The following is a 15,361-nucleotide window of genomic DNA, read 5'->3' on the forward strand; positions in this document are numbered from 1 at the left end:
TGCTCGTTTCGATAGGCATGATAGGAACTTTTTTTCTGATTATTGCGCAGGAACAGTAAGGTTGGCAAGGACCCGCCCCAGCCGACAATGACTAGCCACTGTGCACCACCACATCATGCCGACCGCCTTCCTTACTGCTTCCACCGAAAATGCGTAACCATAACAGACGCTGAAAGATAAGCTCAAAGCTATGCACAGCAGTACGAAAGACATAGACACAAAATTGGCACAAATTTTAATGTGTTACCGTCGAATAGTAAATACATCCACGGGCGTATCACCAGCACAGCGAATGTTTAACAGGCAGATTCGTTCACGATTGGATTTGCTATTGCCAGCAGCACAAGAAGACCGGGAAAAACAAATTAAACCGGCGAGGGTAATAGTCTAGTTGAGGAGTCGACTGCTAATACGCTACCAAAAATATCGGCAGAGGTATCAAACGACGCGTCTTGACATCTGTATTAATAATCCGAAGGCGGAAAATAAAAATATTAACTCGGTCAAAAGATATTAACGAAAAACCGAAAAAGACCCGCGGGTACTCCGAAACCGGGGGTGGGATCCATAGTATTTTTGGGCAGAACACCTTTCTGAGTTGGCGGCCTTCGGCCGCGCTTATAAAAAATAACCCTGGGCTACGCCACGCCAACTCCGGGTGTGTGGTATAACCGTGGCTATCGCCAATGTGATGCACAGTTTTTTTTGGGGGTACAACCCAACAACAACCACATGGAAATCGCCAACTTCAACTGCAAATATCTCCGAACAAAGATAAAAGTTTTCTTTCTTTCCGCCATCGGATTATTGTTCTCGAGATTAATACGCGTCTTATGACACCTCTCTCGATATTTTTGGTAGGGTATTAGCAGTCGACCCCTCAACTAGACTATTACCCCGGCGAGTCGGAAGTTGTACGAAGGGGAACGTTATCAGTGCGAGATTACTACGATAAAAAGTATCAGTTCGGTGGTATTCTCAGAAAACTTGGGGAATTGCACTATAACGTCCTCTTGGAATATGGAATAATATGGAAACGAAACATCAACCAAATTCATCGAATCGGCGACAGTATTTCCGAACACAGAAATGATCACTATGGAGATCTACCATATGAAGAAATCGCAGCTCAAAGACCATCGTTTTCAACCACGGCTCAAGACATCAATACTCAAGCTGAGGTAGAAGAACCACCGACATCTTCAGAAAATGAAAGTACTACTGAGGAGCAGACAGTATCGGAACCCAGACGGTCACAACGTAAGCGCGTTCCAAAACAACGTCTAACGTACGATGAAAATTTTCAGCCCTACGAAGAATAGATAAACTGAAAACTACATTCATCTCAACGTAATTTCGAAGTTTTCTTCTCTGAAGGGGAAAGTTGTTATAAATACACCTACATACTAGCCTTAAGTATTAAACTCGATACTATTAATAAGCATAATAATCGATACTAGCCTTGAACTGTTATCTCTATTATTGAAATAAAGTAAGTGATTCCATAGTGATTCTACAGCATTACATTACCATTATTTCAAACTCAAAAAAAAAAAAACAAAGAACGCACATCCTGAATCGACAATATTACTGCAATCACAACATACTTGGAATACAACCAACCACAATAAATTGGGTGATTTTATTAATGCTAAAACAATAGTTAAAGGCACTACATCGTTGCATGTTGCTACTAAAAATCGCTTTTTCGAAGATGTAAAGTCTTTGTTAAAATATGGTGCAAATTTTAACATCAAGAATAAAGAAGGTAAAACAACACTTGATCATTCTCGAGCCCAGAATATTACTAACCTATTGAAATTAGTAGAAGAGCTGTTTGAGAACGTAAAAAATGGTAATGTTGAAATTATCAGTAAGCTGAAAGAAATAAAACCCGATGAGCGCGTAGCTGCGACAAATGCTCGTAATAAGACAAGCCATTAGTCCAGGTTGCAGTAATCAATAAACATTCAAACCTTGCAAATAGATTATAAGAAATATTAAAAAGTTCAGATCAGAGTTTACAAGATGTCAGCGTAGATAATCGAGTAAAGAGTTTGAAGTTATAGCTCTTTTAAATGAAGCTGTAATGAGGGTGCCAAGATCTAGAAAAGTTTTGTTACAAAATAGTGAAATTTACGAGGATTTTAAAAATTTGCTAATAATAATATTAAAGAATTAGAAAGAGCAGTCTATGAACGAAACTTCGAAAAAGTTAAAGCTCTTTTGTCTGCAGGTGCTAATGCTAAGCTTACAGTAGAACGGAATACGTTACTTCATACTACTAGTAGTATAAAAATTACTAAAGAGCTTTTATTAGGTGGTGCTGAAGTGAATGCAAGAAACATGTATAGTCAAACTCCACTACATTCTGCTATGAAACATGGTGCTGATGTAAATGCAACAAACCGTACTAATATTGGTGTAAATATATCTCAGAGAGAGCAAATGCATATATCTAAACAACAAACCAGTTTTTATCAAGAAGATAAACAGTTTCTATCACGTTCTTACACATCAAAAGATAAGTTTATTAGAGAATATAAAAAACTCTACTGCAGAAAAGCAAGAGCTAAAGAACTTTACCTCCTGATTTTAACTGAAATCGAAGAGGCAATATCAGATGGTAATGTCGATAGCTTAAAAAAATTAAGCAACTTTATTGATTACATAAGTGATGCAGAAGATCAAGTAACTTTGAGAGACTATTATGATAATGCTAACAACACTGTTAAGAGTACTAACTTAGTTATCTTAGCTTGTAAACATAATAAGGTAAATATTTTAGAATACCTACTTGGCAGTAATAGTAAAATACTCAGTAATTTATCTGTTGGCATCAGAGAAACTACTATATTACCAGATGATGAGGATGAAACATGCCATAATTCGTTTTATTATGCTATACGTTCAGGCAATGTTGAACTTCTTGATACACTCATTAATAAATGGCCAGGTAATTATTTTGCTGTTCATTTCAGGGAATTAGATGAAATTCTTTCACGCGCTTATGAGGAATTAAAACTAAAGAACGTATTATTATCAGAAGAGATAGAAATTTTTGTTGAAAATAAGTTGATAAACCTCCGTTTTTTCTCTAGTGCTGCTGAACAAAATCAGAATGTGAAGAGTTGTCTTAATAGCATCAGAGATCGGATTGAGTTAGTACTTCAAAACGTTAGTTTGCTAAAGGCAGAATATTCGCACACAGAACAAGTAGATGAAAAGTTTTTATACATAGCAAAGTTTATTGCACAAAATATTCATATATTAAAGCGGCAGTTGAAATCAACCTACGATAGACTGCCTTGGGAAGAAATGGAATTTTGTTTAGTTAGCTTTATTTTTTCTCACACAAAGCGACAAGAAATTAATTTATTTTATCATACCGTACTGAATAAAAGCAAGATACTATACTACTTAGAAATTTTTGTAAAGAAACTTGAAACCGAAAAAGATTTTATAGAATGTGTAAATATTGGTGAAATTGCTGATCTTCCAAAGCTAAAACGTGAGAAAGTTGTTGCAGAGATCATTAGCAACTATCCACAATTTGAAGAGTTATATAATGATTATCAACAGATTGGGGATATTCATGCTTTAGAGAAAATAAGTGACTATATAAAGTTGGCATTATCAGCTAATGCTAAAGAAAGGGAAGGACAGTTAATTATTATGAGGGTTTTACAGTTTATTGGTGAATATTTAAAAAACACTCTAGAATCTCCCAAGTTATCTAGCACTACAAGCGAGCTTCTTCTACTATCATTACCAAAGAACACAAGAGAAGTCATTATAGATTTACGTAACTCAATATCACATGCATATTCACTCTCTAAAAGAACAGAGATTGAGGAAAATACAGATGTTAATTTTTTTATTGGTGTTCAAAATAACACTAAGAAAGTTGGTGATGTGATTACTAGTATTCTTTATGACAACAAAATTAAAACTATCAGAATACTACTAAAAAAAATTATTAATAGTCAGAACTTGGATGAGATAAAAGAAGTCACCGAAGCATTTAGCAACGCTAACTTAGATGAAATAACCACAGGAAACTTTGTAATAATGGAACACGAAAAGCTTAAAAAGCTGATTGCAAAACTAAGCAATAGTATAACTGAAAAGACAAGTTACGAGCAAGAGCTGTTTAATAAAATTAATAACATAATCAGTTGTTCAGGAACTCAATCAGAAAATATCAGAACTGATTATATTACAGGGTTTGCATTATTAAAGAGTTTCAGTATTGTCTTTAGTGATAATAAGATTGACCATAACGTTATTAGGGGAATGAAATTTCGTGCTAATAAAACATTAGTGGATATTATTCCCCGTATAGAATCGCATAGCCTTAAAGAGATTGCTGAGCTATCGAGGAAGATTTTTCATAGTGTTAAGTCAAGAATAAGAGCAGACAACCATGATGAAATAAAAAGATTAACTTGCGAAATTTTTTATATTGCTGAATTTGGTACAGGTGATATAAAATGGATTGAGGAATTAAGAGGAAAGTTGAATGAGAAAGGTTCTTTTATTCCTGCATACAAACAAAAGAAGACTTACAATATAACGGAAGAAAAATATAATAATCAACTTGCACTGAAGCTAACTGAACTGAAAAGTATTTTAAAGCATAATGCATTGAGTGGTAAATTAACTGAAAAACTCCCTTCCTATAAGAGTAATAAGAAACTGCAAGCAGTAGTAGAAATGCTTGTGCTGGATATAATGTCAATCTTAGGCAGCTCAAAGAATTGTCTAGAAAACAATTTACTTTTCTTAGATGAGAATACTCCTTTACTAACTGGCAAATGTTTGCGTAATCACTTAGCACACGATAATGCCTTGGTCGATGTATTGTTATCTGATCCCTCAATAGCAGTTATCTTAAACGCTAAAAAACTTACTACAGAAAACATAATGATAAGTAAGAGAAAAGTTGGCAAGTTAGTGAGAGACGATCCTTCCAAATTGAAGGATAAATACGATCAAGCTGTTATTACTATTACTAATCAGGAAAGAATGTTTGTCGCATTGGAAGAAGGGAATCTCGACGACTTAAAAAGTTATCTCAAAAAAGGAGCAGACATCAATGCTAGAAGTATTAATTTATGGACTACATTGCATTTTGCTGCTAAGGGGCCTAGTCTTGAAATTGTAAAATTTGTGCTTAAACAAATTTTAGACGTTAATGTTATAGATATTAATGGTCAAACCCCACTACATATCGCTGCTGCACATGGTAGAAAAAATATTGTGCAGTTTTTTGTAGGGGAAGCTGATTTATATGTTGATGATGCAGATAATCATGGCAAAACACCACTACACATTGCAGCCCAAAATGGTCACAAGGATACTGTTGAGATTTTATTAAAAAATAAAGCCAGTACTGTTACTCAAGATATGAGTGGTATTTCACCTTTATATTATGCGATAAGAAATAATCATGTAAATGTTGTTAAGGTTCTACTAGAAAAAGATACGAATGTTGATAGTAATGAGGCCATGGGTGGCTATACTCCATTGCATGAAGCTGCAGAAAGTGGTCACCTGGAGTTAGTTAATTTCTTACTCCAAAATAAGGCAAACATTAATGCTAGAAATGACAGAGATTGGACACCATTACATGCAGCGTCGTTAAATGGCCATCTGGAAATAGTAAACGCTTTAATACTGAAAGGGGCAAATGTTAATGCTAGCGTCATAGATGGTTGTACACCATTACACTATGCAATAGAAAACGGTCATGAAAAGGTAGCTAATATTTTATTGAAGCATGGCGCTAATGTTAATGTTGTTGACAAAACCTATAATAACACACCTTTGCACTACGCAGCAAAAGATGGGCATGAGAAAATTGTTAAGGCTTTACTGACAAATAAGGCAAATGCTAGTATTGCCACTGTGCAAGGTATAACCCCACTACATTTTGCAGTGCAGGGTGGCCACTTGAAGATAGTTGTTGCTCTTCTTGAGCATGGGGGGGTTAACATTCGCGCTAAAGATAAAAATAATGCTACGCCCTTACACTATGCAGCAGAGAGTGGCCATAAGACAGTTGCTGAGCTTTTAATAAAAAATGGTGTAGAAATCAATGATAAAGCAAATAATAATCTAACACCATTACATGTAGCTGCTCTGAAAGGTCACAAAGATATTATTGAACTCCTAATAAGAAACAAAGCTCAAGTTAGCGCTCAAGACATTAAGGGTAGTACACCATTGCATGCAGCTGTTATGAACGGTAGCATAGATGTTATTGATAACTTGATAAAATATAAAGCTGAAGTCGATGCTAGAACTAATGATGGTATGACACCATTACATGCAGCTGCTCTAAATGGCCGTGGAGATGCTGTTGTTTTCCTAATAAAAAATAAAGCTGAAGTAAATGCTAAAGATAATTATGGTATTACACCGTTACATGCAGCTGTTATAGGAGACCATAAAGACGTTGTTAATCTTTTAATAAAAAATAAAGCTAAAGTTAACGCGGAAGATATTGCAGGCAGTACACCATTACATGTAGCTGTGGAAGCAGGTCACAAGTACATCGTTGAGATTCTGGTAGCAAATGGAGCCAATGTTAATGTTAAGAGCGATAACCACCTAACACCATTGCTTTCTGCTATTAAAAATAATCATAAGGAAATCGTTGAAGTTCTTATAGCAAATGGAGCTAGTGTTAATGTAGAAGATGGTGAACCTTTATTACTCGCAGTTCTTGCTGGCTACAGAGATATTGTAGAGATTTTGCTAAGAAATAAAGCGAATGTTAACACAAAAGGTCCTGAAAATACGACACTATTGCATTTGGCTGCTCAAAGGGGTCATAAGGAGATAGTAGATGCTCTGATAACAAAAGGAGCTAATGTTGATGCTATGACTATTAATGGCACAACACCGTTATATCTTGCAGTACTACAAGGCCATGGGGAAATTGCTGAAACTTTGATAGCAAATAGGGCTAATGTTAACATTGTAAATGTTGAAGGTGCTCCGCTACATATAGCTGCAGGACTTGGCCTTGCTAATGTTGTTGAAGTCCTATTAAGTAATGGAGCAAAAATTTATGTTAAAGACAATAAGAGTAGAACATCTTTAGAAATAGCAGTGTCACAGGGTCATCTGCAAGTGGTTAAAATGTTACTGCAGTATAAAAAAGTAGATATGAATGGTAAAGGCAATGATGATTGGACTGTACTGCACATTGCTTCACAGAAAAGTAACTTGGAAATGGTAAAATTTCTAGTAGATGAAGGGTCTAATATTAATGCCAAAAATGCCGCTGGATCAAAGCCTATACACATTGCAGCCAGAGAAGGTTATAAAGATACCGTAGAGTTCTTCCTTAGCAAGGGGTTGAGTATTAATGAGCTTGGTACAGCTAACCAGACATTACTACACTATGCTGCAATGAAAGGTCGATTAGAAGTTGTGAAGTATTTGATAGCACAAGGTGCTGACGTTAATGCTAAAGATACTAATGGCTTAACTCCTATGCATATTGCTGCTAATGTTGGTTACAAAGATGTTATTGAAGTTTTATTAAAAAATTGTGCAGTTTATAACGCTGTTGACAAGCTTTGTATAAGACCATTAGAAATGACTAACGATAAAGACGTTATCAATTTATTATCATCAACTGAGAAATTATTTGAGGCTGTAAAACGTAATAGCTCCTCAGAGGTGGAGAATTACATTAAAGCAGGAGCGTTTGTTAATGCCAAAAATGCGGATTGTGTAACACCATTACATTATGCTGCATGGAAGGGCTATGATGGAGTTGTCAATATTCTATTACAAAATAAAGCTAATCCTAATTTGGTTGTTGGTGACAAGGGGTTTACACCTCTGCATTATGCTGCTCAGTTCTCCCACTTAAAAGTTGTAAAGGCTCTATTGTCTAATGGTGCAGTATACAATGCTGTCTCTGACACTGGGAAAACACCATCAGATTTTGCTGTGGATAAAAGTATAACTAGCTTATTTAAACTAGTGACTGAATCATTTAAAAAGGTTAAAGATGGTAATGCTCATGTTATTAATGACCTAAATAAGATAAAGGATATTGATACAGTAAAGGCAGTGATGAGTGCTCGTAATATAGAGAACAAAACGTTAGTAGTTGCTGCAGTACATAGTAACTTTTCAAAAGTCGAGCAGTTGAAGCTGATATCGCAAAGTGACGTATCCGCTCAGATTGGTACAGCTTTAGTGCTCATGAATCAAGGCAATTATCAAAAAGCCTTCAGTATTTTCAGAAGCGCATTTGAAAGAAGAAATGAAATACTAGGACCAGACAATCCTGGTACTTTAGATATTCGGACATATATGGCCAAAGTGCTATATAAGCAAGGAATTTACCAAGAAGCTTTAAATATGTTTGAAGAGATTTTTCAGAAACAAAAAGAAATGCTGGGTTTAAACGATAAGGATACTTTAAGTACAAGAGATACAATCGCTTTAGTGCTGCATAGACAGGGGAAAGATGAAGAAGCTTTTAATATTTATCAAGAAGTCTATCAAAGACAAAAGGAAATACTAGGGTCAAATCATTCAGATACCTTAAATACTCAGTTTCACATGGCATTAGTATTAGATAAACAGGGAAAATATGAAGAAGCGTTAAATATCAATAGGGCAGTTTTTGAAAAGAGGAAAGAAACACTAGGTGCACATGATCTAGCCACTGTGAGTGCCAAAAATAATATAGCAATGGTACTAGCAAACCAAGGTAAATACGACGAGTCCTTAAAAATCTATAAAGAGGTATTTGAAAAGAAGAAAATAATTTTAGGTATTAATCATGCTGATACCTTGAGAACGTTACATAACATTGCTGGGGTACTCTATAGTCAAAAAAAATATCATGAAGCCTTGAAAGCTTTTCAAGAGGTTTTAAATATCCAGAAAAAAGCTTTGCAACCAAATCACCCAGAAACCTTGAATACTCAATACAACATAGCAAATTTACTTTTTGCTCAAGGCAAATTGATTGGCGCACTCAAAGTCTACAAAGAAAGTTTTGAACAAATAAAAGCTGTTTTTGGACCAAGTCATCCAAGTGTTTTAGATATTTTAACAAAGATAGAGATGATTAATTTTAGATTTAAGCTTGACGGTAGCGAAGCATCAGAGGTGCTCCAGCATCTGCAGAAAGATATCAACATTGCTGCTAGTAAAGGTGATATACGAACTGTTCAGCGTCTGTTAAAAGATGGAGCTGATGCCAACGATAAAGATATTGATGGTAGAACTCCGTTGCATTACGCTGTTAGCAATGGACACATAGATATTGTAAACATCTTACTAACAAATGGAGCTAATGTTAGTCAAGTTACTAATAAAGGTAATACACCATTACACACTGCTACTTCCAAATATTACAAAGAAATTGTTGAGATTCTGTTACAACATATCAGTCGTGATAAATTAAATGACTTTATTAATGCCAAAACTACTTCTAGTGGCACTACATCACTTCATGTGGCAGCTAAAGGTGGCTGCTTGGAAGTTGTAAAATCTTTATTAAAACATGGTTCAATTTATAACATTGAGAACAAAGAAGGTAAAATACCTATTGATTTATCTAAGGACCAAAAAGTTACTAACCTACTGAAATTAATTGAAGAATTGTTTAGAGATATAAAAAATGGTAATGTTGAATCTATCAGCAAGCTAGACACAAGAAAACCTGATGAGTTCTTAGCTATAACAAATGCTCGTAATAATCAAGGGAATACATTATTACAAGTTGCTATAGCCAATAAACATAAGAATATCGCAAGTAAATTGTTAAAAATGCTGAAAGAGCCAGATCAAAATTTACAAGACGTCAATATAGAAAGTGGAGTTAAAAATTTGAAACTGTGAATAATGCTATTGAGATATTTATATACCTATGTATGTACAACCCAAGTTAAAGTAGATTATAGAAAAAAGTACAAGTTTTTGGGGTACATGGGTTACTTTATATTCTGCATCACAGCTACAAGTTTACCATTTGATTCTATTAGACATATTTATTGCGTTAAAGGAGTGTATGTAACCACCTGAATTTATTATAGAAACTTATATTATACTTATATATTAAACTTATATACTTTGGATAATATATCATCTATTTATGATTATATTAATATAAGGAAAATGTTATAATCTGGAGGGCAAGTTGTTATGCTAGGTGTGGTTTTTGCTGTAGTCAAACCCGTTCATTTTAAGTAAAACTTTAATAAATGTAACTTTTATGTAACACAGAAAAACTATGGGTCTTATATTAAACTAGCTTATTCCGGTGGGTTCCATCCCACGTTTCTATAAAAATATGCAAATTAATAACACAAATTTTAAAGTTATTTTAAGGATGTGTATTTGCGAATTTAGGTACTGCTGAAACCATAGGATATACAATATTTTTTGTAAATTATTTGGAGTATAAATAAAAAGATTTTTTGATGAGCCAACTCTGGATTAGGCTACCTATAATTGGCCATGAGCGAAACATGAGTTGGTAAGATTGACTCCTACTACAGCTAATGACTGTCCTTGAGCTTTATTGATAGACATTGCGAAAGCCAACGTAATAGAAAATTTGAGGCGTTTGAAATTTAAAGGCATATCTGTCGGTATTAATTGAATCCTTGTTATGAAAACTTTGTTGTTTTCGAAATTTCCCGATCAAATCATTGCTTCAATGACATTGGAAGTTTTGTGGTGATAAGCCTTGTCGCATTACATAAGCGTGGAGGATCCAAATTACGAAGCATACTATTATGGACACTTTTTAAGGATCAATCGATGAGGAGGAATTCCTGGTGGCTCCAAGGAGTTAAGAAACTCAACCGGACAATACACAGCTTGCGATTCTCCACGACTGTGTCAATGGATTGATAAGTAGTATCGTTTGATTGAATTTTATATAGATACTAGAAGACCCGGCAGACGTTGTTCTGCCCTAAATTTGGCCTATCTGCATACATTTTAATTAGCTTTTTCCGTCTAACTCTGCCTTCCCGCCCTCTTCACTTTTTCCTAATCCTTTTATTCACTCCCCCCCCCCATCTATCTCCATTTTCGTCTCATTTTATCTCTTTCTCAGTCTCCTTCTCTCTCTTCTCTTCTCTCAAGTTCTTCTCATTCTTCTTCATCCCTTATTGCCTGTCCCAGAGGGTGGTATGTATTTTGTTCCAGTCCCAGTCGCGGTCCCACTCCGAGTCTCAGCCCCAGTCCGTCTCTGGTCTACTTCCCGGAAAAAATGATCGTAAATACTAATATTACTAATATAGGCAAATTTATATACCAAATTTCAGGCAAATCGAATAGGACGTATGGGGTAAAGTATATCAACCGTTCCACTTAAAAAGCTTCATCGCTTCGATTTGAATGAAATTTGGTGAAATTGCTGTGCTATACAGTAGTGTTAATTTCACTTAAGTTCGCTCCTAAATTTTGGATGGTTTTTTTGTAGAAGCCTTTTTTCTATAAATCATCAGTCGTGTAATTGGCTTTCTAAGAAGAAATGAATATCACGATTTCTAAAGTATTTTTTCCATTCTTTTCGAATATAAATATAAAAAAAATTTTATAAAAATTTTAGTAAAAATTTTATTAAAATTTTTTTTTTTAACTTTTTTCAAAGAGGGGTATTTTTTATATTTTTATTTTTAAATAAAAGCTTGATATTTTTCCTTTAAAATGATATATTTAATTTTGGCACGCGAAAATTTCTTTAATACATTTTTATTTTAAACATATAGAGTTCCAGTTAAAATTCATCCATAAATTTTATAATTTTAATTTTGAAGCAATCATATATTTATGTATGTTCGTACGTAATTGAAATCATCATTATTTGTTTGACTTGTATTAATTATATGTTACCACTGTAATTGTAATGGATTAATCTATGTTCTGAAGCTAAATACAACCCTGTAGGGTTTTCGTAAAATATGTATATAATCACATTCAATGCATACTTGCAAACACAAATTAGCAACCCTCGTTATAATTCAATGTATAGACATCAGGGTTGGGTTTTTCGATACCATTGTACTTTTTTGATACAATTTGGCTGAAGAAAGTACTGAAGTACTAGGCTGCCATTTTTGGTACAATTTTGCCTACAGCTAATATTCTAATGTAATTAATGTATTTTGGCGCTTAGCAACCTTCTTTCGAACTAACGACAACGTTGCTTTCATTTGTGTACTTGCACTAGTAGTTCGATTAGCACTGTCTCTCTTTATCACATACGATTTTTCAAGCAATAATTAGTTTGAAATTATATGTACCTACATACATATGTATGAAACCCACCTGTTTTCACTGAAATCAAAATAACGAATTTCGAAATTCATTGCAAAGTTTCTGGTCAGCTGCTGCAAAAGGAATAAACGAAATGAAATGGATTTAGAGAAAAGGTGAGCAATTTAATCAATTTCTATCAATTTAATATTTCTTTTCTAACAGTTGAACCTTTCTTTTAGCAAAAAAAAAGAAAATACGAAGTAGGATTTCGGGTTGAGTTGAAAAATAAATTTGCTTAGCTGGTGCAAGAAAATAGTATACAGGGGAAGAAATGTGTAGTATGCAACGTTCCAATAGCTGGAGGCCTGACTCATATACAGCGTCATGCAGATTGCGAACACCACTTGCGCAATGTTAATAGGGCAAAGCAAACTCCAAAATTACTAGAATTTATTGAAAATAAACAGAATAGCGACTCAACAGCAGCAGCGGCTCACTTATTGCAATTAAGGCTAAGTGTATTTATATCTGAACACAGTTTGCCATTTACGGTGTTAGATCACTTAAATTTGCTTTTAAAACAGTCAATTTCCCACTCGAAAACAGTAAACAAGAGGCACAAAAAATTACTAACACTGTAACTGCACCAGGAAATGTTAAATCTATTTCGAGTTTCTGCCAGAGAAGTTACTACTCTGTAGTAATAGGCGAAAGCACGGATGTGTCTGTCTCGAAAAACATTGCCGTAGTGATAACGTGATATGGAACCAAATGTATTGATCGATTTTTAGGGCTCTTTTCAATTACTAATTGCACAGCACAAGGGATTTTCGATAAAATAATAGAAATTCTGAAAAATCATTTAATTCCTCTGAATAACATGATTTCAATCACTGCAGAAATTGTAATGTCATGAAAAGTTGCCAAGAAAAGTTTAAGGAGGTAGCACCAAATCTATTTACTCTTGGCTGTGTTTGCCATAACATAAATCTGGTGTCTGCACCTGCCTTTAAAAAAATGCCATATGAAATTGATCAGTTCATAAGACTTTTAAACTTCCATTTTTGTAACAGTACGAACAGAAGAGAAGAATTCAAGCAGTTTTTACTTTGGAACCGAGCTTCATGTTATTTTAAAGTTCTCATGAACACGGTGGTTATCTAGACAATCGTGCATTGAAGTTTTAGAGCAGTGGAATGCACTAAAATATTATTTTACGCTTTCTGATTTTGAAAAAAATTTAGGAAATAAACTAGAAATCCAGAATATTCAGTTCATAACCTCAGTGCTTCTGAGTCCTACTTTTAAAATGTATATTCTTTCTCTCTCCTATATTTAAAAAATAATAAACAACGTTAATATTGAAATGCAAGCATAGAAAGCCGGAATACATATATTCTGGCCGAGAATGAAATACTTATTCCGGCATATAGCACGTAATTTTTTGCAAAAAAAATATGTGGATAACACTACTATTTCTAAAATAGATGTAACCAAAAACCAAATGGATATAGATAGTATATATTGCGGCGCTGAAGTAGATCTGTCCATTTGTAAAAATTTATTGGAAAAACAAGATATTCAAAATTTTAAACTAAACGTCAAACTATTTTACATGGAGTTTTGTAAAAACCTATAGACGAAAATTGACTTTGATAATGAAATTTTGAATTGGGTCACAAAGCTTGTCCTGAAACTGTTTTATCAGGAGAAGTAACTAGCATTCTTCCACTGGTTGCTAAAATACTTCCTACATGTGAAATTGTAAAATCGAGGAAATTAATTCGGAATATCGAGTCCTGTCAGAACACGAAGAATTACGTGCTCTTAAAAATCATTCCATTTCTGAGTTTTGGGCAAATGTGCGATTATTGAAAAATGAACTGAACGAGCCTTTTTTTTGCAAATATATACAGAATTGCACAGGGGGTGTTATCAATTTCACATTCTTCAGCGAATGTTGAAAGAATATTTTCGATACAGAATATAATTAAAACCAGGTGTAGAAATCATTCACTTGTTGAATCAGTTTCTTCTTTGATAAAAACAAAAGATTTTATTAAGGCCACAGGGCAATGTTGTTATAATATGCAAATTGATAAGGGAGTTAGTCGTGAACAAAGCTTAATCGTTGACGAGGATGAAAAGTTTTGATTAACAAACATACATACATATATACAAATATTTAAAATATACCTATGCAATAATAAAATGTTTTATGTATGAGAAAAGAATATTTATGTTTTTCAAAAACCCTTATTGGACTAAAAAAAATGTTTCCTTCTAAATAAAAAGAATAATTTATTTCAAATGAATACATACATTAAGCACGTATTTTTATTTTGGTACTAAGAAGTAAAAAAAGTAAATGAGTAAAAGTGCAATATATCTAAATCAATACACAAAAAAAATTCAGTACAATTTTAACGAAAAAAGTACGATTTTTGAGTGGATTTAGTACAATTCATGAAATGTCATTTCCCAACCCTGATAGACATTTTATTTAAATGATCGACTTGACTTAGTTTGGAGCATTGTTTACTATATTGGACAGCTCCGCTGCTGTAGTCTCAAGACGGTACAGGTGATGAGGATGGCGATAGCACTAGTCTTTGCCCTTGGATATGCGGCGGCTGTGACGAATGGAGTTGCAGGCGTATTCTCAACTTAAACGACTTCGTTGAAATTTGTGGAAAAAACCTTGATACAACTCAATATATTTCGAGTAAATTTACAATTTATTTTGATCAACTTTTAATTAGTGCAAATGGCACACACGAGGGGGTATAATGATTATAATTTAGTAAACTGTAGAAAACGAATATCTTTCCGACTTCAAAAGGTTTTACAGTTTTATTTCATAAAAAATTCACTAGGAGAAAACAAAGGAATCGCAACCGGGATAGTTAAATTCTTCGAATATATAAAAAAAGTAAAAAGGAGAATGTCAACAACAAGTGTTGACAGTGGACATTGTACAAGTTTACAAGTATGATATGTATGAGAGGGAAACAATTTCCCTTTCTAACACACGGCAGTTTGACACTTCGGTCAGTGTCAAACTAGCGTGGAACCTGCGTGGAACATGAGTTTTGACACTGAACGA

At 34.0% G+C, this 15,361-nt stretch overlaps 1 protein-coding gene across 2 annotated transcripts; it reads left to right on the forward strand.

Moving 5' to 3' along the window:
- Positions 1 to 1,485: 1,485 nt before the first annotated feature.
- On the forward strand, positions 1,486 to 10,271 carry LOC137240899 (uncharacterized). Of its 2 annotated transcripts, none has more exons than XM_067767835.1 (2): positions 1,486 to 1,768; positions 1,826 to 10,271. In XM_067767835.1, the coding sequence occupies exon 2, from the start codon at positions 2,347 to 2,349 to the stop codon at positions 9,880 to 9,882; it is 7,536 nt and encodes a 2,511-aa protein (XP_067623936.1). In that variant the 5' UTR covers positions 1,486 to 1,768; positions 1,826 to 2,346; the 3' UTR covers positions 9,883 to 10,271. The 2 variants fall into 2 exon arrangements, with proteins under 2 accessions (XP_067623936.1, XP_067623935.1); XM_067767834.1 differs by having other exon boundaries at positions 1,829 to 10,271.
- Positions 10,272 to 15,361: the final 5,090 nt, after the last annotated feature.

This window comes from Eurosta solidaginis, chromosome 2 (genome assembly GCF_040869045.1).
Source record: "Eurosta solidaginis isolate ZX-2024a chromosome 2, ASM4086904v1, whole genome shotgun sequence".
Taxonomy (NCBI): domain Eukaryota; kingdom Metazoa; phylum Arthropoda; class Insecta; order Diptera; family Tephritidae; genus Eurosta; species Eurosta solidaginis.